At 44.6% G+C, this 26,945-nt stretch overlaps 2 protein-coding genes across 5 annotated transcripts; one reads left to right on the top strand and one right to left on the bottom strand.

The window, feature by feature from the left end:
* Positions 1–3,376: 3,376 nt before the first annotated feature.
* Positions 3,377–8,044, bottom strand: ARL16 (ADP ribosylation factor like GTPase 16). Its single transcript, XM_048487229.1, has 5 exons — positions 7,898–8,044; positions 7,133–7,191; positions 4,864–4,977; positions 4,022–4,137; positions 3,377–3,693 (listed from the first exon to the last, which is right to left on the bottom strand). The coding sequence occupies exons 1-5, from the start codon at positions 7,983–7,985 to the stop codon at positions 3,522–3,524; spliced, it is 549 nt and encodes a 182-aa protein (XP_048343186.1). The 5' UTR covers positions 7,986–8,044; the 3' UTR covers positions 3,377–3,521.
* Positions 8,045–8,114: 70 nt separating this feature from the next.
* Positions 8,115–26,796, top strand: HGS (hepatocyte growth factor-regulated tyrosine kinase substrate). 4 transcript variants are annotated; one of them, XM_048491583.1, is made up of 21 exons: positions 8,115–8,250; positions 13,598–13,682; positions 15,749–15,824; positions 16,016–16,108; positions 17,627–17,750; positions 18,852–18,904; positions 19,479–19,547; positions 19,698–19,822; positions 20,191–20,269; positions 20,369–20,458; positions 20,936–21,031; positions 21,451–21,489; positions 21,888–22,031; positions 22,562–22,775; positions 23,068–23,240; positions 23,537–23,677; positions 24,106–24,283; positions 24,417–24,550; positions 24,809–24,934; positions 25,151–25,246; positions 25,800–26,796. In XM_048491583.1, the coding sequence occupies exons 1-21, from the start codon at positions 8,214–8,216 to the stop codon at positions 25,911–25,913; spliced, it is 2,286 nt and encodes a 761-aa protein (XP_048347540.1). In that variant the 5' UTR covers positions 8,115–8,213; the 3' UTR covers positions 25,914–26,796. The 4 variants fall into 4 exon arrangements, with proteins under 4 accessions (XP_048347540.1, XP_048347539.1, XP_048347538.1 ...); XM_048491582.1 differs by having other exon boundaries at positions 20,369–20,467; positions 22,565–22,775; XM_048491581.1 differs by having other exon boundaries at positions 20,369–20,467.
* Positions 26,797–26,945: the final 149 nt, after the last annotated feature.

Here is a 26,945-nt window from a genome sequence, read left to right as displayed (position 1 = left end):
TATGATCTTCATCACTGCATCACTGAATTTATAGTTAAAGTACAGAGCAAGATCGAATTCAACATTTTGCCAGCTGGGATGGAGTTGCAAGTTGAAACTGCCCCAGGAGCAAGCTGGGAAATATGGCCTTGGTGGCCCTATCCCAATAGAGACAAGGGCCATTCTGCCATTGCTCACTGTTGGGCTGTACTCTGTACTGAGGACCAAACTGTTGTGGATCTGTGATTGCATCTCCTAATATGCACTTTGACCTGAAAATATCAGCAGAAGGGATGGTACTGGATAGAGGCTGCAGCCTTAGGGAAACAGGGTTAACTCATTAAGCTGCTAATGGCTACAGTGGAGATTGGGAAGGTTTCTATATTATACCCCATTTTTCCCCTGTTGGAATTAGTAGCAGCTGGTAATTTCACATGTAAGTTTGGTCCCCCAGGTGTGACTCATGTGGGGGCACATTTGGTGCCCCCCCATGAGGAGTTAGGGCAGCCACTGCCTGCCTGCGGTTTGTGGAAGCGGCGGAACAGCCTCAGGCAAGTGGGTGATCCATCCCTTTTCCAAAGCAGCCAGACCAAGCCTGGCACTGGCCTGCCCTCTGAGAAGCTGCATTGCAAGGCAGGCAGGGGAGCAGGTTTTCCTACCCAAGGTGCCCACTGTGGCTCCCTAAACTGCCTATCCAGTCTGCTGTGCAAGAAGACAGGCTAATGAAGGGTGTCCTGGCGGCAGGTGGTAGCCAGCTGGCTGAGGCAAAGACAGGAAATGGTGGGCTGGGCCCCTGAGACACCTCCAAGCAGCAGCAAAGCCTTGCCGCCAACACAGGAGGGAATAAGAGGCAGATGCAAAAATTGGGGGGTGGGAGAATAATAGGCAGATCCAAAAGTAGGGGAGGAAGAGGAAGATCCAGAAGTCGGGGGGGGGGGGGGGAATTTGACAGCTTGCCCTGGGTTTCATTTTCTGTAGAAATGACCATGTGTAAAAGGTACACAAAGAAAAGTTTTTTAAAAAAATCTTGCTTGTGGATTCCATCTAATCAACCTGCAGCTACTTATCAAGGTAAATTTACATGTTATAAGATTCCATTTTGGATCCACAGCATAATGTGTGGTTTGGCCGTGAAAAAAATTGACCCCATGGGAACCTTTAAAACTAAGCTTATTTCAACGTAAGTTTTTGTGAGTCAAACCTTACTACTTCATATGCAAATTAAATGAAATTTTGGTTCTGGTGGGTTTTCCGGGCTGTGTGGCCGTGGTCTGGTGGATTTTGTTCCTAATGTTTCGCCTGCATCTATGGCTGGCATCTTCAAAGGTGTATCACAGAGAAAAGTCTGTTTCACACTGTGATACACCTCTGAAGATGCCTCAACTGCAATCACAAGCCAGGCGAAACATTAGTAACAAAATCCATAGTCTAAAATCCTGAATCTAACTTCCAGCTCAGAACCAGATTGAATCAAACCATGAAAAGCCTTCGACAATAAAATGAAATTTTTACCGAAACATTTTTTTTCCTGTGATTCTGATTATGTGTGTTTGCTACTCTCAGTAAATTGTCTTGAACATCTGTATGGAAGGGCAGGATAAACATATTTTAATATTGTTTGCATATTTTATTGCATGGTTTAAGATCTTCGCCTCTTTGGGTATATTCTGTGTTGAATATTTTAAATAATTGATTTTTGTGTGTCCAAGGCAAGAGAAATTCAGAGATAGTTTGCTATCGACTGTTTCTGCCTCAAGATCCTGGTATTCCTTGGAGGCTCGCCACTCAACAAGGAGAATTACACTACTATAATGAGTGTTAATACTAACAGTGACTATAGTATTGCATATATACAATATTCACAAAGTGACATAAATTCATTAAAGAATGAAGTCCATTCATGAATCCATAAGGTTCTCCCGATGGTAATAATGTCATATAAATATTTTCATTCACAGTCCAATGGAAAACAAGGCGGAATATGGTGGAATCGCAGTCCACTCACCATACCGCCAAATAGCACAGAATCAAGAGAGCAGCAAGAGCAGCCTGCGGCGCTGAAAGAGATCGCGTTTTTGGAGAAACTCTTGCAGTCTTCTTCGAGTGTAGTAATGTGCATCATATTAGTACTTGTTTCCAATAAATATCATTCAAATATTGCTATATGCTGCCTGTGATATATAAATAGTGAAATTAATATTGCTTGTTATTACAATAAAGATCATAAATATTAATATTAATAAATATACAAAGTGTCTGTTTTCATTGATTTTGTTAAAAATGTTACAAGTACATATATAAATAATTAATATACAATAAATTATAAATACTGAATAAATACTTGATTCTAAATACACACCAGGAATATATTAAAACATTATTCACAATTCATATAACACCAAAGAATATCTTCTTACCAGACTATGCTACAAGTCATTCAGTAGATGTCCCTTCTTGGATTCTTTGTAGCCTAACAATGCATGAAGCATGAGTCACAATATAAATGTTGGTGTAAATGAGTCACACCTGGGAATGATTATTTCACCTGTGGGGCACAAAAGATAGCAACTGTCAGGCAGCATATAGCAATATTTGAATGATATTTATTGGAAACAAGTACTAATATAATGCACACGCATTGAAGAAAACTCAAGGCTCGAAAACGCACTTTCAGCGCGCAGGCGTTCTGCTGTTCTCTTGAATCTGTGCTATTTGGCAGTATGGTGAGTGGACTACGATTCCACCATATTCCGTCTTGTTTTCCATTGGACTGTGAATGAAAATATTTATATGACATTATTACCATCGGGAGAACCTTATGGATTCATGAATGGACTTCATTCTTTAATATTGTATACTGTATATATTGTAATATTGTATATATGCAATACTATAGTCACTGTTAGTATTAACACTCGTTATAGTAGTGTAATTCTCCTTGTCGTGTGGCGAGTTCTTTTGGGGTTTGGCCAACCCTGTCTTTTTGCCCGATATATTTCTCACCCTGAGTTCTTCTTTTCCATTCCTTGGAGGCTACCCAACCAAATACTAACCAGGGCTGACTCTGCTTACCTTCTTAGATCGTAAGCAAGGACGACACAAACCATCCCCACATGATTTGAATCATTAAAGGCTGCAGCACGACTGCAATAGAAAACTTTGGAAACCCATGAAACAGATTGCAGCAATTGTGCATTTATTCTGCCAGTAAAGAATCACGAAGAGAAACAGACTAGTATTTCAGACTAGAATGTCAGATTAGTATTAAATATGAGGTCACCTGGTTACTGAGAAATGAAGACCTTCATAAAAAATGTATGTGACTGCATGGATTTTACCTCCCATGCCATAGAAACGTTCTCTGCCTGCATTCCAGAAGAAGTTGAACACAATGTGCTAAAATATTGAAACATTTATTTTCACATTCAAACCACATTTGTGTCCAAGACAGAAGTTTTTTCTCACAGATGTCTTGCTAATGCTTTCTAGTCCAGGTTCTTTTCTCTGTTTATGGTCTAAACAAGGCGCCAGAGGCCAGAGGGTCATCTGAAATCATGCAGGATGGAACAAAACCACTGCATCACTTTAGGTAAGCCTGTGCCATCACGTGCACTCGTCTCCACAATGGTGATGGGCTGCTTGGCACAGGAAACAATGTCCTGAATTCGGAACAATGACTTCATCTCCACTAAGGACATGTAGCAGGGTAGGTCACTGGAACCAAAGTAAAGTGAGAAAACGATGGACAAATTTCAGAGGGTAGCTACATTGATCTTTAAGATACAAGACTCTTATGTTGTTGAAGAATTATGTACTCTCATCTGCCTCAATAAATAGCACGTCTGGATTCTGCTGATAAAATGCAAAAAAATCCATGGAAGATGACCATTTCCTAACCTGCTAACTGTAGGTTCTTCTTTCTCCCTCCCCACCACAAGACTATTTGCTGCCAAACTACTGTGTTGAATTCATGAAACTTCTATTAAATCTCAGCTCCATTCTCATCCCCCTGACCTGAACATTTAAACTGAAAATTCCTTACATTTTGTTGAAAATGATGAGGACAGGAACTGACGTTAGCTCTTCAGCAGAGAGGAGGGACAGGAGCTGAACGCAGGAAGAAGAAATCTGGGTGGGTTTGGCAGCATCAATCACATACTGTAGAAGACATCAAGAAAAGGCAGCTGAAAGGCAGAGGACTGGTTGCAGAAGGGCTTCTTTTACAGAAAACAAGCAGAAAAATAGGGAAATGAATGCACACCCTTCAAATGGTAATGCACCTGCTCGCAGACTGCTTGGATCATCACATTTTCGTGAGATTATCACTTGAAAGGGTTTTTTTTAGCATGGAATCATGAAAATAGATGTTTCATAGTATCAGCATAACAAAAAGAAAGCATAATCAGCAGCCAACTTTGCGTCATGATCATTTTCTCTATATCTGAGCTACGTACAATTAAATGAGAACCAGCCTGGTGTAGTGGTTAAGAGCAGGTGCACTCTACTCTGGAGAACCGGGTTTGATTCCCCGCTCTGCCACTTGAGCTGTAGAGGCTTATATGGTGAACCAGATTAACTTGTGCACTCCAACACATGCCAGCTGGGCGATCTTGGGCTAGTCACAGCTCTTCGGAGCTCTCTCAACCCCAGCCACCTCACAGGGTATTTGCTGGGAGGGCAGGGGAAGGAAAGGAGATTGTAAGCCCCTTTGAGTCTCCTTACAGGAGAGAAAGGGGGGGGGATATAAATCCAAACTCCTCCTCTTCTTCTTCATGAGACCATTAGCTTAAATGCTACAAGCACGGAGCCACAGCTATGACAGTAAAAAAAGATTACTTGGCCCTATGACAGACTGAGTTCTACACAATGAATCAAGAAACTCACCAAAACACAGCAACAGTCACTGTAGTAGCTGGACCATATGGGCCCCATGCATCCTCCCAGTTCTCGAACTGTGATCCTCTTTCCAACTACAAGATCAGTAAGGTTTGTGCCTACCTGCAGGGTGACAACAGCCAGTCAGACTTTAACAAGTGTGCTGCTAAAGCTGATATAGGCAGTACTGCACAGTGACTGGTGCTACTGCTGCCAGCTACTTCTTCTGAGGATGCAGAAAGACTCAAAAGGAATTCCACTGTAAGCTCCTTCCTACAACCAAGCAGGAGAAGGCTTAAAGAAATCTACTTACTAGTCAAAATCTACTTATGTATTTATGAAGCTGCCTTGACTTGCATTAGATCAGTATTATTGTTTATTCAGCTTCTATCCTGCCTCTCCCCTCATGAGATTGGGACTGTTTACAACATTCCAACGTCCAACATGTCAAAACAATAACTCCATCAAATACAAACATTGGGCCTGTTGGGCCCTATAAAACACTGCACTTTCTGATATGAAGCATTCAAGCTTCCACACAGAATTCAACCTGTAATCTGAGATGGTTTCAAATGCCAGGGTTTGAACTTGGGACCGTCCACTATGATGAGATGGAGCCCTAAGGGCACCAGGACAGAGATGGAGCCCTGAGGGCACTAGACAAAGCATTCATACAAATGCAGTATCTATTGTCAAATACATATATAACCAGTCTTTGCTTTCTCTTTGGTCTTAATTAGGCATCCTCATACCCACTTTTTGCTCACAATTAGGGTGGAAAATTGGTATTTTGTTCTATTTTTAAGTACTCTTCCAAAACATCCCTATGAGTGAATCTGAACATTGTTTTGGGTCAGGATAATGCAGAATATAAACAGCTTAAAGATAAGGAGGATGGGGAAGAAATAGATAAGTCGGACAGGGAAGGAATAGATAGTCAACACTGATACAGAGAATTTTGTAGTTGTCCTTTAATTATACCACAGGAAGCAACAAACAGTGCCATCCTATGCGGGTCTATTCAGTGGGGCTTACTCCCAGACTCCAGAAGGAAAGTGCCTTTAACACTGCACTGTAAAAAGCTAGGGCTGCCAGGTCCAGCTTGAGAATTTACTGGAGATTTGCAAGGGATTCCAGGAGAGGTTGGAATTTGGAGATGAGGAAGCTTAGCATGGATATAATGCCGTCAGAAATTGCCATTTCCTCTAGGGGAAATGATCTCTGTAGTCTGCAAATAAATAATCCCAGGAGAATAATAATAATTCCAGGAGAATCCTAAACTATTTCCCAGAAAATCTGATGTAGTTTGTTTGTATGGGCTATTTATGCAGATAGCTCTGGGGTACATGCCCATGCACTCACAAATGATTAATGGTCTCTTGCTTGGAAGACCATGCTCCTGAAGTCAGTACTGCTTTATGTATACCATTCAGGGTTGCCAACTAGTCAGGAGAAAATGTCCTGTGTCTGTAATAATGGCTACACATGTGGTGATGGGCAGTTGAAGCTTTTCATGACATAAAGGTAGAAACATCACCTGGCACCCCATTAATTTCTATTTAAAAAACAGGACTCTTTTTTTCCTTCCAGGCTAGCAGGCAACCATAATGGCTAACTAAAACTCTCCTCCTCCCAGTAAAGTTCTCCAGTTTGTAGCTGCATGAACTTTTCTTAAGATCTGATAAAAGTTACGTATATCTTTGGGAAAAAGTGAGAACAATATTACATCCCTGTATTGATTAGTTCTCAAAAACAGACAATCAGGGAAGGAATAATTTTGCAATATGCAACAGATAGTGAAGCTGATAACTCACTACAAACTTGGGCCATGCACACTACATACTTATACCCAGGTGGAAAAAGACACAGGTATAGGCATCTCAGCACAGCTGACCTTCATCACAAAGACAACTCTCTCTGAAGCAACTTAATCTACACAACACACACAGGCCCCTTCCGCACATGCAGAATAATGCACTTTCAATGCACTTTGAAGCTGGATTTTACTGTGTGGAACAGCAAAATCCACTTTCAAACAATTGTGAAAGTGGACTGAATGTGCATTATTCTGCATGTGCGGAAGGGGCCACAGGCATGACTAGCAATGCAGTTTTGATTTCTATGGATCACAAATGTTAGTTACCCTAACTGCAGCAATGACATTGCTTATACTATGCTTTAGATTTAACAATAAACAACTCAGAAAGATCAACCTAATTTGAGTACAGTGGTCATCCAGTCAGAACCATTCAGTCAATCCAACACAGAAGGGCCATACCGTAGGCAATGTAGGTGGTGGCTCTCCAAGATCCTTGGCACCATCCCTGGAGCTCAGCTGTTAAAGAGTTTGTTAAGGTGATAGCAAGAAAGGGATGACTAGATTCAGTAGACAGAAAAAATGGGAAAGCCAGATCCTTTAGAGGAGAATGCACAAAGAACAAGAATGGATTGTGGCATAAATATAAGAGCATAAAAGATGTCCTGTTGGATCAGGCCAGAGGTTCATCAAACCCACTATCCCCTTTTACACAGTGACCAAAAAGTTATCAACTACAAACAGGTCCTGGAGGTCAAGGTCTCTCCCCCATCTTGTCTCACAGCTGTGGTATCTCCTGGACTATAGTATTCAGAGGTGAACTGCCTCTAGATTCGAGTCCAGGAGCACCTAAGAGACCAGTAAGTATTTGGAAAGACAAAGATCACTGTGTCAGATAGATCAGGAGATGCGCCTTCATCATCACAACTGGTCGCCACTGATTGAACACATCCTCCAGGAGTCGCCTTGTTGTCCTTTTAAACATAAGCCACAATAAACCTGCTGGCGTTTGAGATGCCGTAAACCTCGCGTATGCGCTGCAATAGACTTGTTTCCCTTTTTATGAGCATTAAGTGGTGACACAAAGGTCAAAGCCATTCCCTCCTAACGCCCGCAGCCACCCAGCAGACCACATAAATGAGCTCTGGTTTAAACGACCCTTCTTCTTCTTCACCTCCCCCTACTCTTCCTCTTCCTCCCCCTTCCTTCCCGTGCGGGGATGGATATTCTGCAGTCGCTTGACCAGGAGAGTCTTTCCAGCGCCTGTAGCCCCCAGCAGAAGGAACGTGGAACCATCGCGGCCGGCCGTTGCCATAACAACCGAGCGCTCATCCTCCTCTCCTAAACCAATTAGCCGCGAGAAAGGAACGGAGGAACGACGGGTCACTTGAATAACACACCGACCAATCGGCAGGCACTGACACAGGAAGTCCCGCCTCACTGCTGAGCGGAAGCCGGAAGAAGGGCCTAGGCTGCGGAAACGGGTCCAAGGCGAAACATTCCTCTGCGGTCGGTCCAGTCAGGTTTTGAGAAGAGGAGCACGATGGGGCGAGGCGGAGGAACTTTCGAGCGGCTTCTAGGTACTGGATGAGAGGGACTGAGCGAACGAGCGAGCCCCGGGTGTAGCCCCTCCTGACCCGCCCCTTAACCTGTGACCTTTATTCTAATTCCCTTGTCGGGGAGAAAAGTGGTGGAGATCTCATTGCCACCTCCCCCGACCGATCCTTCATTTACTGGGGATAGTTACTGCGTGGAAAAGATCCACTCCCTGTATGTGCGTCAGCTTCTGTTTTTCGCCAGGTTCTTATCTCTGCAAACCAGTGGTGTCTTTGAAATCTGCTGCTGTCCTTTCTTTTCCCTCCACTTCTCTAACCGGAATAATGCTGAACATAACAGTTGTGATCTTCGCTGATCTTACCTGGCATTATGAATGGATTCAACATGCCAACTGTTCCCCTGCCTTCCTTCTAAATTAGCCATTTTTGACAGACGTACTCTTGTTTAAATCCCACTGTTAGCTCACTATTGAATGAAGGCACATCTCTGAATCAGGGCGGTTATTTCTTTAATTGTGCATGGGAAATCTGTTAGACTTTACTGACTTAATTTGAGGAAGTTAAGGGGGGGGGGGGATCTATTTATTGGCCAGTATACGTGAGCTTTTAAAGCTTTGTTAACTGTACTGTCATTCGAGCTCTGCCAAGTGACTAACAACCAGGAAGTCACAGAATAGGTACTGAAACCAGGACTGAGTCAAGAGAAGGTGTGACAGTGCATTAAAGCAAATGTTATTAATAAATAATAATAGAATATAGAAAATCAGTGAGCTGCTGTGGAGTGTAGACAGCTTTATTTCCTGAAAGTGAGACTGAATGGGTGGAAGTAAGATAGTTGGCTTTATTATTGTTATATGCATAACAGTATCATCAAGCGGGAACTCACAAGAGCTTGTGGGAATTAATTTCTCTCTCCCACGCTATTTGTTCTTTCCCTTCTTTGAAAACCTTTATAATATCTCCCTCTTTCCTGCTTTTGATCCTTTCATCCACCAACCAACCTAGCTTTATCTTCTCCCCATCTTCAGTTTTCTGCCTTTCTATAACCCTGGAACCCATTACCAGGGTGAGCCCAGTTGTACAGTGCAAGGACTTGGGAAGTGCATCTGTTTTCTCTGGGCTCATCTTCCACACACTATATCCTGCCACTTTGCAACTTCCACATCCTCAAGCTTCTCTGCTTTTCACCCACTTTTTATCTACTCCATCCTCAGCTATATTTATTATTTATTTGCTTAGTTTATAGTTTATCTTTCATCACAGTGGGGACTCAAAACATCTTACTTCATTCTCTCCATTTCCGTTTTAGAGCAATCCTATGAACAGGGCCAGAGTGGGAGTGAAAAACCGTGGGACAGGGTCCTTCTCCCAACTGACCCCATCCCAGAGGAGATCAAGAGGAAGAGGCAGTCTGTCTGGCCCTCCCACCCAAAACAGGAATGGAGGGAGGGAGAGGTGGCTTGCCTAAGCAACTGGCTGAGTGGTGCTTTGTCTGCCCTGCCTCTTAGGCTGGCAAGATACCACCTTGATTGGGACTTGGATGGGTCAGGCTTCTAGGTACTGGATGAGCCTTCTGTCTGAGGGCTGGCCGGTCCACAGGAGGTGTCCATGTGCTCTTAATTGTCAGTCAGTCTTGACCCTGCCTGTGAGGTCAGTTAGGCTGAGAATGTGTAATTGTCCAAAGGTCACCAAGTGAGCTTCCAGGGCAGAACTGGGATTCAGGATCCTCATCTGAAACTAACCAGTGCCACCACACTGGCTATTGTGGGGTGGCTGCTGTCAAACATTAGCAAGCAGCCAAACTTAGATGAGTCATGCAAGTCATGTGCTATCAAGTCGCTAAATAGTTCCTTCTGGGCCTGGCTTCAATGAGTCCTCACTCAAAGGCAAAAAGATCCCTGTCTCCTCCTCTGCTTTTACTGACAGAATGTAAGCCTGTTGTGTTTGCCTAACAGCAGTGACTGAGGGCATTTGTTTTTTAAAGTTGCTCATTTGATCATTTGGGGTATTTTAACCCTCTCCAGTGTTTGTTTTTTGTCCTTTGGGTTTTTTTTAGATTTTAGGTTTTTCTGCAAACCTGGGGCATTGTTCAGGTTAATAGAAAGATCTGTCTTGTCTGTTTACAGGGCCAGTTTCTGGATTTAAGTCCTGGCTGATTTTGCTATTAGAATATAGAAGTGGGAATTCGCAACAGAGGGTCATCTCATTTCCCCTTCTTCCATTAATTCTTCTTTACTTTTCCTTAAATGCCCTCACAACCTCTCCTCTTTTTCTGCTTCCTTCTCTCCTTCGCATACAACAGCCAATCTACCTTTATGTCTCTTTCTTCAGCTTCTTCCCAGCAGCCTCTACCTAGGAAAACTCTGGCCCAGTTATGTGGTGCTGGCTGCTGAGCCAAACCCATTTGCATAGTAGGGAACCCGCAAAGACTTGTGCAGAAGGATGGGGACATCATTTTGCTCTGTACCCCCCCCCCCCCATTTTCTTTCCCCCTTCTCTTGGCTATCCTTATATCATCTTCCCTTTCCTTGTGTCATTTTCTTCTCAGCCATTCACCAGCCTCTCTTAAGCTACATTCATTATTTATTTACTTCATTGATACCTTGCCTTTCTCTACAGTAGGAACCAAAGCATCTTACATAATTTTCATCTCCTTTTTTTCCTCACAGCAACCTGTGAAGGTAGGTTAAGTTGAAAGTGTATAACTGGCTGAACATAATTTGATGAGCTGCTTTTGCAGACTGGTGATTTGAACCTGGGTTTTGCAGACCCTACTCTGAATCTTTAACAGTTATACCACACTGGCTTTCAATAGTGTGGCTGGTTTTGAACAATAGCAAGCAGCCAGGCCTGGGTGAGCCATGCAGATCTGGTGGTATCAAGTCACCCATTGATTGCTTCCAGGCCTGGTCTCAGTAAGTCCACCCTCAAAGGCTAAAACAGTGCTGGAAAAGACCCTGCCCAACCTCCTGCCATTTACTGACAAAAACCAAGCCTAGAATGCTTTGGTTTCCTAGCGGCCGCCACTGAAGGCTTTCATTTTTTAAAGCCACAGCTGCCCCTTTTTATCATTTTGGGTTTTTTAAACTCTCCCATAGTTGGGTTTTTAAAAAAAGATTTTAGAACTTTCAAACTTATGGTGTTTTTCAGGTTTTTAAAAAGATCTAACTTGTTTGTTTATGGGTCCAGTTTCTGGATTTAAGAATCCTCATAGCATCTTAGAGTTGGAAGAAACTACAAAGGACATCAAGTCCAACCCCCTTCCATTCAGGAATACACAATCAAAGCTCTCCTGACAGATGGCTATCCAGCTTCTGTTTAAAAACTTCCAAAGACAGAAACTCCACAACACTCGGAGGCAGTGTATTCCACTGTCGAAAAGCCCTTGCTGTCAGGAAGTTCTTTCTAATGTTTAGGTGGAATCTCTTTTCCTGCACCTGGAATCCATTACTCCTTGTCCTCTGGAGCAACAGAAGACAAGCTCCCTCTTCAATGTGACATCCTTTCAAATATTTAAACCTGGCTATCATGTCACCCTTTAACCTTCTCTTCTCCAGACTAAATATACCCAGCTCCTTAAGTATTTCCATGTAGGGCATGGATTCCAGATCTTTTACCATTTTGATCAACCTCCTCTGGACCCATTCCAGTTTGTCAATATCCTTTTTGAATTGTCGTGCCCAGAACTGGACACAGTATTCCAGGTGAGGTCTGACCAATGCAAAATAGGGTGGTACTATTACATCCTTTGATATAGACACTATACTCCTCTGGATGCAGCCCAGAATTAAATTGGCTTTCTTGGCTGCCACATCACACTGCTGACCCATGATCAATTTGTGGTCTACTAATACTCCCACATCCTTTTCACATGTACTGTTGTCTAGCCAGGTGTCACATATCCTATATCTGTGCATTTCATTTTTTCTGCCTTAGTGTAGTATCTTACATTCATCTCTGTTGAAATTAGTTTTGGCCCAGCTCTCTAATCTGTCCAGCTCATTTTGAATTCTAACCCTGTCCTCTGAGGTATTAGCTACTCCACCTAATTTGACCAACTTCACTATTAGAATATATGAATGGTGATACTCCCCTCTCTTCTTCAGTCTAATACTTTTGTTTTCTTGCTGCTTTAGAGTAATATGAGCAAAAATAAAGTGTTCCAAAGAATGTATAATCCATGTTTCCCCAATGAGGGAGTTACTTGAGGAAGAAAAGAGAGGGTAGGATATACAGGTGAATATACACAAATGCAGTCGCCAGTAATAAGCATTTATTCTAGCTATGGGTGAAGAAAACAAAGTTAAACCAAAGGCTTTATTTATTAAATTTATATCCTGCCCTATCCCCAGAGGGCTTTATGAGTGGCTTGGGCATGGAGCCACTTGAGGATGTAAATAATTTGTGTTTTTTGAATAAAATTTTATTTTTTTATCAAAAAAGAACATAATACAGGAAAAGAAAGGGGAAAAAGAAAGCAATATTTGGAATTACATTCTTGACTGGTTATCCTTCAGTATTTTAGAAAGCTTGTTGCAGATCCATTAAGAGAAGAGAAAAGTAATAGACTGATGATGACAGGGAGTAAGAGAGATGAAGAGGCTGCTTCTTTTCCCAAAAACAAGCTTTTACTTTCCAATCCTTGATGTTACCAAGACTAGTAGATTAAAAATGAATCCAAACTAGTCCACCTGTCAAATTGAAGGTCTCCAGGGCTTCTGGGGAGGCAAGTGCTAGACCCTGTCTGCACTGTTTCCAGCTTGTCTCTTTCAGTAAAGTGTAGCTGGGAGCTAGTAGAAGCTCAAACCAGTTGAAGTGTCATATTCTCTGGAAGTCTTGAGGATATAGATGATTGTTGAATAATGGAGAGATACCGTGTTTCCCTGAAAATAAGACAGTGTCTTATATTAATTTTTGCTCCCAAAGATGCGCTATGTCTTATTTTCAGGGGATGTCTTATTTTTCCGCTCCACAGCTGCATTCTCTGGTGTTCTGTTCGACGGGCATGCTTCCAAACAAAAACTTTGCTACATCTTACTGTCGGGGAATGCTTTATATTTAGCACTTCAGCAAAACCTCTATTATGTCTTATTTTCAGGGGATGTCTTCTTTTTGGGGAAACAGGGTAATAGGATTGCCAGAGTGCTTTTTGGGGGAGAAATAGCTGCTGAATTGCTAAAGCTTGGGAGACTCATACAGACAGCTGATCACCTAACAAATGGGTTGAATAACTATCTTAATAGTCACTGTGGAGAACTGTAGGCAAATGTAAACTGGTTTAGTCATAGCTGCCTTGAGCTCTTCGTAGCAAAGATACTTTTACCACTTGATCATCTCCAGAAGTTCCAATGATTATTTGTATGTCTTGCAGATAAAGCCACCAGTCAGCTTCTCCTGGAGACAGACTGGGAGTCCATCCTGCAGATCTGTGACATGATTCGTCAGGGTGACACCCAGTAAGTCCTGTAGTCTATGCCAACCTTTTGTTGTATGCTGGATGAAAGGCAGAAAGTTAGGAAGGTGTCATCTCATTTTAATCTTTCACTCTGTATGAGAGGAGCTTAAGATTATCCATGAAGTAAGGATTTGACTTGTCTTGTCCTCAATCTGCTTCTGCAGTCATTATATTATAGTGGTGCTCTATGAGACTATCCATCTATTTTCTGAAGGTATGTTTTGAGCAGCTGCAAGTTTAACTCTTCAAAAAGATAAGGTTAGCGGGCCAAGAGAGTATTGCTACTCATACCAGTTTATTTGCATTTGAATAATATTAAGCACAAAGTGAATATGGTTAGCAACACTTTAACACATAGGGGTAGATATATTATACTGAGAGCAATTAAAGCATTTAAGATCAAGGTGGTTCTCCAAAGTCATGAGTCATGATGGATGCAGAAGCCATTGGTCAATCGTTAACATAATTCCTGTTCTCTGTTATGGGTATGCCAAACTCTATTTCTGGAATAGCTCTTAGAGTGGAATTAGGTCAGAAATCTTTGGAAGCCCACGCTTGGCAAGAGCCTTCCTGATATCTCGTAAAACGCTTCTGTCCAGTGAGGGGCTTATAAGTCTCATTGTTAAAGATCAGCCATCATCCTCTGGGAAAAAAAGGTTATTGCAAGCAGGGTGCAGCTGCTTGACTTCGATTCAAATAAGGTGTTTGAGATGAATGAAATGAAGTTAGTGGTGACATCTCTTATTGTTGAAAAATAAAAAAGATTTTAAAAGGGAAGAGATAAGAAAGAAAAAGAAAGAAAGACTAACAAGGATAAAAACAGAAAGGGGGGAGGACTATTTCCACGAGCTTGACAGCTCACTCACACTGCCGATTCTGGACTTTTTCAGAATTAGTGGGTCTAAAATCCAGACCCTTCAAGTTCACCTGTTATATTGAAGGTCCCCAATATCTGGGAAGGCAAGAACTAAGACAACTTGTTCTACAGCTGGCAAAATAGTCCCTGTAAACTGTGTAATCTGAGAGCACTTGGAACCTCAATCAGAGTGAAACATAATTCCACTGGAAGTCAGCTGTTGATTTTAGCAGTACTTGGGAGAGAGTGCAACAGATTTGCTCAGTAGCTACCCAAGGCCTAAATCCTCCAACACTATTCCACATTATGCTTTCAATTTGATAGTTTCTCAATACAGAGGGGCCTTCCCATCTAAGGTTACCGAAGGACGTTACACAAATATCCCCCATTCAGATAGAAGGTATGAATGTGGAGATGGCATTATCAAGGCTATGGTGCACATTTTGTTAACTTGTAGTCACTGGGAAAATTTGAGGTAGAGATATTTCAGGCAGTTTTTATTTTATAAATTTTATCCTTTTTTGCAAAGTCTAACAGTTTCTATATCTGACTGAGATACTAGGATTATGCTATTAGTAGCTAGATTTTTGTGGGTGGGAATTAAATATAAAAGAGGTTAATTTCTTTTGGGGAATATATTTGTATGATGCTTTTTGTGGCCAGTGGGCTGTTAAAGCAATATCATTTAAGTAAGTATGTCAGTTTATTACTCTTTTGAATTCCAGGGAACACCAGCATTGACAGAAAAAACTGTTAACACTAAACGCTAATCTACCCTTCTAGATAGTTGGTGTTGGATATATGGAATTGGAGAGCTTTTCTTTAGAAACTAGTCACAAGCTGTTAACAAAGAGATTTCAGTCCAAGAATTTTCCACAGCTCTTAAAGCTAGAAACACTTTGTAGGATAATAGATCATATTTTTTCTTTAATACCCAAGCATTTCCTGCATTTATATACAATACCCATATGTGCAGAATATGCTGAGTAATAATTTGGACTAGTCTGGACTAGTCTGACTATTTTAGCCAAGAGGCAGGTCTAAGAACTTAATTTATAGCACTTGGCTTCCTTCACAAAGTTTGCATGTGTTGTGCATTTTGAGGTTCTCTTCACAGGTGTAGGGACTCTGGCCTAGTTTGCAAATAACTGGCTTTCATTGTAGTCTCACTTTAGGCTAAGCTGGTGTTTTGTTTCCTTTTTATTGTTTAGGGCGAAATACGCTGTGGGCGCAATAAAGAAGAAGGTCAATGATAAGAATCCTCACGTGGCTCTGTATGCACTAGAGGTAACCTGAGGGGAATATTTTCTGTATTGGTTATAGTTACTCCCCCTTGGCATCTGGGAAAATTGACCCTCCCCTATTCTTGTAACAAGTGCAGCCAGCACACTTAAAGAAGAACTCAGCCTTATGCTTCTGCTATTCTTCATAATAAATTCCTTGAGTCAGAGACTCAGCATATCCTATTTTCCTTGCAGGTTATGGAATCTGTGGTAAAGAACTGTGGTCAAACGGTCCATGATGAAGTTGCTAACAAACAGACTATGGAGGAGCTGAAGGAATTGCTAAAGGTAGTAACGTTTTGGCTATTTTTTCTTTGAAGGGTATCAGGAGAGGTGTTAGAAAAATAAAAGAACAGCCTTGAACATCAATGTGGAATGGGAGAAATAGTCATTGCGTATGTGGTTATCTTGAAGGCTGTAGTTTATTTTGTTCCTTCAAGGGCCTAATGCCCGATCCTCAGAGGCAATCCTCCCATTGGGCAAAGTGGGCAGTTGCCCAGGGCGCCCCCTTGTGGGAGGCACCAAAAATGCAGGTTCGTTTGTGGGATTTTTTAATTTTCAGTGTTTTTTCCGTTTTTGGCCTGCAGGGGACATGGTTTTTAGACTAGCAGCACCAAAATTTCGGGGATTTTTCAGGAGACTCTCCTGATCATATCACCCAGGTTTGGTGAGGTTTGGTTTAGGGAGTCCAAAGTTATGGACTCCCAATGGGAGTGCCCCCATCCCCCATTGTTTCCAATGGGAGCTAATAGGAGATGGGAGCTAATAGGGAGCCCAGATTCTCCCTTTAAATCCACCTTAAAGGGAGAATCTGGGGTCCCCAGTGATGCTGTTTCCCCCAATTGGGGGGACTGGATACAACACCATAAAATGTTTTCATAGCAGTAATAAACCTTTGAGGGCCCATAACTTTGAACCCCCTGAACCAAACTTCACCAAACCTGGGTGGTATCATCAGTAGGGTCTCACGAAGATACTCTGAAATTTTGGTGCTGCTACCTTAATAATTGCACCCCTGACAGCAGGCATCCCCTAAATTTACCCAGATTCTCCTTTTAAATCCAACCCCTTCCTGCCAATGCTTGTTTTCTTTCTTTCTTTTATTCTCTCAATGCCTAATAAAGGTTGTTATTATTATTATTAAATCCACCACCTTCGGCATGGATTTAAAGGGAGAATCTGAGGTCTCCAGTTTAAACATAGAAAGTGATGCTGTTTCAGTGTGGGGATAATTCACCCCCAAACAGCATCACTTTCAATGTTGTTTAAACTGGGGACCCCAGATTCTCTCTTTAAGGCGGATTTAAAAGGAGAATCTGGGCTCTCTAGTTTAAACACCATTGAAAATGATGTTGTTTGGGGGTGGATTCCAGCATCGCTTGTTTAAACTAGGGAGCCCAGATTCTCCCTTTAAATCCACCTTAAAGGGAGAATCTGGGGTCCCCAGTTTAAATAACATTGAAAGTGATGCTGTTTCCCCCAATTGGGGGGGACTGGATACAACACCATAAAATGTTTTCATAGCAGTAATAAAACATTTCGAAAGCATTTTGAAAATGTTTTCAAAAAAATATTTCTGCTGTGTGGCATGGCCCATTGCTGTGTTCAGATTTGTGAGTTGGGGCATGTTCTATGATGTGATGGTGACTTTGAAACGACCTGGTGGAAAAAAATCATTGTTTGGTCACGGTAGGAGAGGGTGGCCGCCCGGGGTGGGGTGGGGTGGGGATCAAACTCAGGTTTTGCCCAGGGCTCCAGTTTGCCTAGGTACGCCACTACTGATCCTGATTGTTCCCATTTCTACAGAGACAAGTTGAGGCCAATGTTCGTAATAAAATTCTCTACCTGATCCAAGCTTGGGCTCATGCCTTTCGCAATGAGCCCAAGTACAAGGTGGTGCAGGACACCTATCAGATCATGAAGGTGGAAGGTAAGGAATGATGGAAGTTCTTCTATTATGTGGGTGGGGCACATAACAGGCTGCAGATGTCCAGATAGGGATTACGAGAAAGAACCAGAAGAGCTTTTATTCCATGGAGTTGTCGGTTGGTAGTCTTAGTTACTGCATATTCTAGTAGTTCAAATCAAATCAAGCCCTTTTATTGGCATAATAAATAATACAGATTAGTAGTCATCACAGAGTACAACAATCATGGTTGCAACTTAGAGAGCCAGGGTGGTGTAGTGGTTAAGAGTATGTGCACTCTAATCTGGAGAACTGGATTTGATTCCCCGCTCTGCCACTTGAGCTGTGGAGGCTTATCTGGTGAACCAGATTAGCTTGTGCTCTCCAACACATGCCAGCTGGGTGACCTTGGGCTAGTCACAGTTCTTTGGAGCTCTGTCAGCTCCACCCACCTCACAGGGTGTTTGTTGTGGAGGTGGCGGTAACGGCAAGGAGATTGTAAGCCCCTTTGAGTCTCCTTACAGGAGAGAAAGGGGGGATATAAATCCAAACTCTTCTTCTTAATGACATAGTACAGGTACCGTATTTTAGTAGTTGTGGTAACAGCCTCATTTCTTGGGCCTGCTGCTGAGCTTGCAGGTTAGCAGTCAGTCCCTTAATAACCAGTGTGGGAAACACTGACACATCATATTATGTTGTTTTCTAAGCATGATGAGTAGTGTGGTAGACAGAATACTGGGAGTGCATGTAATTTTGCTGTCTTTTGTTTCACAGGACTGTGCTTATTTACTTGCTAAAGAATAAGCTTCAATGGAACAATGGCTGCCATTTGATTAGAAAGAAACCATTTGCAACCTTACACCATTGTATATTACATTGTGGGTCAAATGTCCCATAAGATTGTATTCTAGAGGACTCTCTAGGTTAAGCCTCACCTCTTGCTAGTATAATGTGATGTCACACTAAATTTGGTTAGAAAAGCAAGAGTTTGGGAAGGTTCATAGTTTACATTTATTTGATAGTAGAAAGAGAGCTGGGGATAAACTTGCACAATTGACCTGATAGATTGCACAAGTGCCCAGGCTATAGTGGGTGCAGTTCAGAATAATAATGTTAATCTTGCAGGTCACGTTTTCCCAGAATTCAAGGAGAGTGATGCAATGTTTGCAGCAGAAAGGGTGAGTGTTTGGAGGGGGGAGGGGATCCTGTAAAAGGAAATTACTTGAATTTTTCTAGTAGTAATTATGATCTGTCAGTACTGTTTCTGATACCATATTTCTGTGAGAGATGCAAGTGTTCCAGTTTTACCACCACCACCACCACCACCACCACCACCACCACCCCCGGCTGGGATGCATAGTCAAAGGCAGACAGCAGTATTATATCACATCTGCCACATTGGGATTGTGAAGTGGATCACAAGAGAACTATTCGTTTCCTTCTTAACTCCATTCCTTCTCTATCATCAATTACTTTACAGCTCCCATGGGTTATCCTACTCTTGCAGTCATTATTTATTGACACATAGCAGAATAGCCTACTCCCTTCTTCAGTGCCTACAACTTCTGGGACAAAATTCCAGATCGGAAATAACCAGTGTAGGAAACACTGACACATCATATTATGTTGTTTTTAACTGCCCCTTTAACACTATTGAGCTAATATATGCAGCTCCTCCATCTCTATGACCTGCCCAAAGCTATGGTCTGTAATGGTTTTGTTACCATAATCACTCCTGTTTCTGCATGGCAGGCTCCAGACTGGGTGGATGCAGAGGAGTGTCACCGTTGCCGAGTCCAGTTTGGAGTGGTGACTCGCAAGGTGGGTAGCTCCCTGTCCCAATCCTGGGCACCCTTTGCTGTGATGACGTGGCAAAGGCCCTGTTGCTGCAGCGAGAGGGTACAGGATCCATAAGCTGGTGCTTCTCCAGTATGAACTTCTGCCACTTCGACTTTTCTGCTGTCTCCACAGCATCACTGCCGGGCATGTGGGCAGATCTTTTGTGGAAAGTGCTCCTCCAAGTACTCTACCATTCCCAAGTTTGGCATAGAGAAGGAGGTGCGGGTGTGCGAGCCCTGCTATGAGCATCTCAACAAGTGAGTATTGGGACTAACTCATACAGGGAGATCTTGGTCGGAGACCTACAGTAAAGGTGACATGTTGACATTCGTCTTTTGTACTTATGTCTTAATTGTCTAGCCCAGGGGCATCCAATTGGCCATGCTGGCAGGGGCTGATGGGATTTGTAGTCCATGAACATCTGGAGAGCCACAGATTGCCGACCCCTGGTCTAGCCCAGCCTCCCTCAGAATGCTTGGCGTATAACAAATCACCAAGGGCCACAGTTTAGGAGCTGATGAGCTTTTCTGTTTCACCACCCCACCCACCATGGTGGGATTAGAAAGCCAGCGGCTGAGCTCTGGTCACAACCTTGATTCCTCTCTGTCTCTCTCTCTCCATGTAGAAAAGGAGAAGGGAAAGGAACTGGCACCACGGAGCTCCCCCCTGAGTACTTGACCAGCCCTCTTTCTCAGCAATCTCAGGTAAACTCTTGGCTATGTCAAATAGATATGGGGTTCTTTGATTTGACCAGTCAGCTCCTCTTCCTAGTTTACATTGATTACTGCTTGGTCTGCCCACAGATGCCCCCAAAGCGTGATGAAACAGCCCTGCAGGAGGAGGAGGAGCTCCAGCTGGCCATTGCGCTGTCCCAGTCAGAAGCAGAGGAGAAGGAAAGGATGGTTTGTGTTGGGAGAATAGGGCGGGGGGGGTGGGGTGGGAGCTCCATGGCATGAATGCTCAGGGATCTTTTTGGCTGCTTAGAACATTTCTGGGGCTGGGTATTGTGTGAGATTCTGTAAACTAGGATCCGTTGCTTGTAACTGTTCCAGAAACTGATTCCAGGAAATGTGGTTTAAAGAAATTTCATAAATCATAATTGCATTCAAATAATTGAAATGCTGGTTTTTGCCTAATTGAAAATAATAAAGGCCATATGAAACCAGGGTGAGCCTCATTTCCGCTCTCATTGCAAACCTGCCTGCCACTTGCATCGTAATGAGATGCGCAACCATGGAGAGTAGCTGCAGCTGTAACGAGGCTTGGCTTAATGCTGTTGCCCACAGCCACTCCTCCCACATTCCTGTCTAGCTGTGGCAGGCTGGGGAATCAAAATTCACCCCTTTACTCTCTTTTGCTTTCCCCTTTAGAGGCAGAAAACGACCTATTCCACATACCCCAAGACTGAGCCAGTACCCATCACTTCATCTGCCCCTCCAGTCAGCACCCTTTATTCTTCACCTGTGGTAAGTGCCCACCTAGTTGGAGAGATTTAGCAAGAAGGGAATACTTCTTGCACTTGCTAAAACGTATATATATCCGTACAGATCAGCAAACTCCCTGGTGTGGTTCAAACAGTTCTCCCATCGCTCATGGAAGTTGGCAGGGGATTCTGGCAGGGGATGATGGGAACTGTAGTCCATAACATCTGGAGGGCTGCGAGTTTGACACCTAAGAGGGGATGAGGGTGTGTGTTCCCGTTGATTTCATCCCACAGGCAGCTCCCTTTGCCACTCAGCCTTTCCATGCCATGCCTTCAGGCTTGGGAGAAAGAAGTATTCTCTCTCCAGTTGCCACTGTGTCTCTGCTGAAGCTCCTAATGAGGCTTGGCGGGGAGGGGCCTTGAGTTTTGCAATTGCAGTGAATTCAATGTGTCTCATTTCAGAACTCCTCTGCTCCTCTGGCTGAGGACATTGACCCGGAGGTAAGATCCCACCCCTAAACCAGTTTAGAGCTGGTCTTAGAAAGGCACTGACATCTCAGGAGCAGCAGTGGTGTAGTGGCTAAGAGCAGGTGCACTCTGATCTGGAGGAACCGGGTTCAATTCCCAGCTCTGCCACTTGGGTTGTGGAGGCTTATCTGGGGAATTCAGTTTAGCCTGTGCACTCCCACACATGCCAGCTGGGTGACCTTGGGCTAGTCACAGCTTCTCAGAGCTCTCTCAGCCCCACCCACCTCACAGGTTGTTTGTTGTGAGGGGGGAAGGTCAAGGAGATTGTAAGCCCCTTTGAGTCTCCTGCAGGAGAGAAAGGGGGGATATAAATCCAAACTCTTCCTTCTATTCTTCTTCTTCTTCTTCTCTTTCCTGGTATTTCCTGACAGTTGGCTCGTTACCTGAACCGCAGCTACTGGGAAAAGAAGCAGGAGGAAGTCCGCAAGAGCCCCACCCCTTCAGCCCCACTGTCTATGGGGGAGCCAGCTGCCCAGACCACTGAAATTCAACCTGCTCCACTCAGCGTGGTGGAAGTAAGTAACCGTCTTTTCACCTATTATATGCATGAGTTTTGCTCAGTAAAGAGAAAGCAGGTCTGGCTGATTCTTTCTTGAAATGTGATGCCTCTTGTTTTATGGTATCCCAAATTGGCTGCCAAAGTTTTAGGCATACCCTGTTCATAGTTCTGCCCTTGTGGGGGTGGGATTTCACGCTTCATGGGAGATGCATCCCCTGGAAAATCAAGGCAATGAGAGAGAGAGTGATGACATTGGCTAAGTCAGTGGTTCTCAACCTGTGGGTCGGGACCCCTTTGGGGGTCGAACGACCCTTTCTCAGGGGTCGCCTAAGACTCTGCATCAGTGTTCTCCATCTGTAAAACGGACCCCCAGTGGTTGGGGGTCACCACAACATGGGGAACTGTATTAAAGGGTCACGGCATTAGGAAGGTTGAGAACCACTGGGCTAAGCAGAAACCACTTGGAAGAAGTTTTATATCACAACTGCAGGCTCACTTGAGCGAGGCATTGAGGCTCCCAGTTGATCGTCTCCTATCTCTCCACAGCAGCAGTATCAAAATGGTGAAACCGACGAAAGCCATGAGCAGTTCCTGAAGGCCCTCCAGAATGCCGTCACCACCTTTGTCAACCGCATGAAAAGCAACCACCTGCGAGGCCGGAGCATCACCAATGACTCTGCGGTGCTCTCACTCTTTCAGTCCATCAACAGCATGCACCCCCAGCTCCTGGAGCTGCTCAACCAGCTGGACGAGCGTCGCTGTATGTCACTAGGACCCCTGTCACCATTACAGGCGGGAGGGTTGTAGCAACACTGGGATCCTCTCCCCGCATAGAATCAGCTTCCACGTGTGCTTCCGAAGGCATTGTGTACCTAGTGCTGTTCTTAGAGCTTGGATGGGATTGGGAGATAGCTTGGCACCTTTGGCCCTTGCCCCCTTCCTGTCTGTTCCTGTACGAGCCACAGATCTGCGGGTCCTAATTTGGTCTTAAATTCTAAATGGAATGTGGGTACCACTGGGTCATGAACCCTGACCACAGTCTTCCCCATCAGTGTACTATGAGGGACTTCAGGATAAGCTCGCTCAGATCCGGGATGCACGAGGAGCCCTGAATGCTCTGCGGGAGGAGCACAGAGAGAAGCTGCGCCGCGCTGCTGAAGAGGCGGAGCGTCAGCGACAGATCCAGCTAGCCCAGAAGCTGGAGATCATGCGGCAGAAGAAACAGGTGAGGCCTGTGCCTCGCGTGTTCTGAGGCATGCTAGTCTCAGGATTGGGCTTATCATTCCTTCTAAATCATAGGTGTCAAATTCAGGTCCCCCAGGTGTTAATGGACTACGATTCCCATCAGTCCATGCCAGCAGGGCCAATTGGGGCTGCTGGGAATTGTAGGCCATGAACATCTGGAGGGCCTGAGTTTGACACCTATGTTCTAAATGGTTGGCAAGTGGAGGAGCTTAAGAGAGCTTTGGGGGCCTGGTGGCTGTGATGGCTGATAACAGTGTGTCCTTCAACTACTTACAGGAATACCTGGAGATGCAACGGCAGCTGGCCATCCAGCGCCTTCAGGAGCAAGAGAAGGAGCGCCAGTTGCGGCTGGAGCAACAAAAGCAAACAATCCAGATGAGGGCGCAGATGCCTGCTTTCTCTCTGCCTTATGCTCAGGTGTGGGGGGGTGAAGAGGCCAGAGATTCCTCTCTTCCTCCTCCTTTTCCTGCCTGCTTATTATACTGATGCAATAATACCTACAGGAATAACTGCACTGATGTAGTGACAACTGCAGTTTAGGTGGGATGGAAAAAAGGTGGAAACTCCCAGATGTGTCTCTGCCAAGCCATACTGTGAATCCTTTTGCATCAATAGGTGAAATAGAAATGAAATGGCCAGGCTGGCACTCCCCTCTAACTACATTAAATGTTGCCATCATTAGATAAATTCTTGTATAAATTTTATTGTATTGCTTTATATTTGTAGTCGCTTGGTAAGGTTTCAGATGTGAGCAGCCCTGAGCTTCACCGCGTGGGTGGGGAAAGGATGGGATAAAACTCTTAATAAAATGAAAAAATAACAACCCTTCTTGCTGTCTCTTTCAGCTCCAGGCCATGCCTGCTGCTGGCGGGGTGATCTACCAGCCTTCGGGCCCCACAAGCTTCCCAGGCACTTTCAGCCCAGCAGGCTCTGTGGAAGGGTCTCCTATGCACACGGTGTACATGAGCCAGCCGGCCCAGGGCAACACTGGACCCTACAATGCAATGCCCGTGGCAGGAACAGGTGAGACAGCTGGGAGGAAGTGCTGTGCAAGTTCCACCAAAGCTCCTAAAACCAGGGTAGTGGATCAACTGTTGAGCTATTCCCCTTCACCCCCCACAAGCTGTACTTTTCTCACTCTGTACTCTCGTTTCAGATCCCAACGTAGTGAGCACCTACATGTACCCAGCAGGCACTAATAGTGCACAAACAGCTCCACAGGGACAGCCTGTTCCCAACACTAATCCTGCCTATTCCTCCTACCAGCCTACACCAACCCAGGGGTATCAGGCAAGTTGCCCAGAGCTTCGTTTCTGCCCCAGAGCAGGAACTTACAAGCTGTTGTGGAAGGTGGGTTGGGAAGAGTGTTAACTTTGCTGGCTGGTGAGCATCCAAGGGTCCTGTCCTGATACATTGTCTGGCCTGTGAGTGAAATCATGTCCGTACAGTCCTGAGAGGCTGAATCAGCCTGCAGTTCCTTTGTTGCCAAGCTGCTGCGCTCTCAGAGATTCTGCAATCTTGCCTAGCCCTGTCTTCTCTACCTTGCAGAATGCCGCTGCCCCCTCACAGACCCAGGCTATTCCTGCCATGACTCAGGCTCCGCAGTCTGGTGGCACAATCGGTTACATGGGCAGTCAGTCTGTTTCCATGGGCTACCAGCCCTACAACATGCAGGTAAGCAAGTACTTCATACTGCTGCGCCATCTGCTTTCTCTGCTGTGGGGTGGGCGTGAGAGGGACTGGCAGAAGGTGTTAGTGGGCAGTTCCTTATCATGGCTGTATAGAGGCAGAGAAATCTCACCTGGTATTAAAGCTGACTGCAGTGGCTGGGAGTGGGAAGGCTCTTGGACTGATGCCAGCTCTACTTCTACTCCCCTCTCTTCCTGACAGAACCTCATGACAACGCTTCCTGGCCAGGATCCCGCTTTGAGTAGTCTGCCACCCCAGCAGCCTTACTTATCAGGCCAGCAGCCTATGTATCAGCAGGTGAGTCTCGACAATGAGGAAGTGGCTCAGTGCTCCATTTAGTTCTTCTTCTTGGGCTGTATTTCCCTTGAGGGGGTTAGCACTGACATTTTCTTTGCCAAATAGCTCGATTTTTGGCATTTTCAGGGGTAAGGTTGACAGCACACATGTCTTCAGCAATGCTGCCCATCCACCATTTCATTGATCTTCCACGTGGGCCTCCAGGGTCAGAGTTTAGGGCCATTTTTGCCACAGAAGTCTCCTCCAGGCGCATGTGTCCGTACCACCAGAGCCACGTTTCCCTCATTTTCTTTGTAATTGGTATAATGCCAAGTCTTTGTCGTGTCATTTGTAACACGATCGGAACGAGTGCTCCGTTTAGTCCTGTGCATTTATATTTTACTGCTGTCATGTGAATTGGGGGGGGGGGGGGGGGGGTTCCTCTGAATTCCTGCATAATTCCTATCAGCCAACTCTGAGGGCTGAGAGATCAGGTGGAAACCCTTTGCTTACAGGAACAGGAACATTTCTTGAGCATGGTCTATTTGCTAACCTTGCGGTTGTCTCCTTGCAGATGGCACCCCCTGGAGGACCATCACAGCAGCAGCCACCTCCCCAGCAGGCTCCAGCCCAGGTGCAACAGGCACAGGGGGGCAGTGGAGAAGCTCAGCTCATTTCCTTTGACTAAACTCTCATCTTAAAAGAATGGGGAGGGGTGGGTTTCTAAGACATTGAACACTACTATCTCTTGGTCACTGCTGTACTTGCTACACCATGGCTGTTACCTTGCACCATTCCCTCATGGCAGGGGTGTCCAACTCTGCCACTTCAGATGTTCATGGACTACAATTCCCATCACCCCCTCCTGGCATTGCTGATGGGAATTGTAGTCCGTGAACATCTGATGTGCCAGAGTTGGACACCTCCGCCTTATGGGAATGGAGAACTGAGCCTCTGTTGTTAGGTAGTCTCCCACTGGCTACCTCTCCTCCCCTCTGATTTCCCCTCCATCCCTGTCTGCAATACTATTTAAGAGCCTTTCGGTAGGGCAGGAGCTAGGGCCAGCGGTGTTCACATTTCCTTTGGGCTTTCTCTTTGGCTGGGAAGTGATGGTGGCCCCCAGACTTACGTAGCTTCACTGGAGCTGGGTAGCAGACGATAGCTTTTAAGCCACTCACTCCTATGTGTACTACTGCAGAGCCAGAGAGCTTTCATCTGGAACTATAGCATTTAAGCATGCTCCAAAGCCTGAACAAATGGGGCCCAACCTGCAGCATGGTCTGAGCCTGCATCTCCCCCCTTCCCACCCCTTAGTGCCCTGTACGGTTGTATCATGCCAATCAAGTGGCCTTTACTCTAACTATGCCCAACTCCCATTAACTCAAAACTCTCTGTGTTGCTCATAATACTTTAACAATCTCTATACAGCCTCCCCTAGGACTGTATCTCTTCTGTTCCCTTCATTCTCTTCTAGCCCCTCCCCACCCTCTCTGCTTTTGAAGACTCATCTCTCATATTTAGTGCTGGCGTAGACAGAATGGAATCAGTGACAGTAAAGTATTTAAAACTTTCCCAGTCTTGTGGTTTTTGTGAACTCTGTAGTCAGTTTTAGTTTTGCCTGCAGTGGCATTCTGCAGAGCAGCTGTTGTGATATGTGACTGTTGTACTTAGCGTGTGATTAGAGGGTAGAAAAAGGAGCCCTTCAGCAACTTGGAACTGA

This window comes from Sphaerodactylus townsendi, linkage group LG03, assembly GCF_021028975.2.
Source record: "Sphaerodactylus townsendi isolate TG3544 linkage group LG03, MPM_Stown_v2.3, whole genome shotgun sequence".
Taxonomy (NCBI): Eukaryota; Metazoa; Chordata; class Lepidosauria; order Squamata; family Sphaerodactylidae; genus Sphaerodactylus; species Sphaerodactylus townsendi.
The sequence above is the reverse complement of the archived record's forward strand: the minus strand, read 5'-3'. Positions and strand labels throughout refer to the sequence as shown.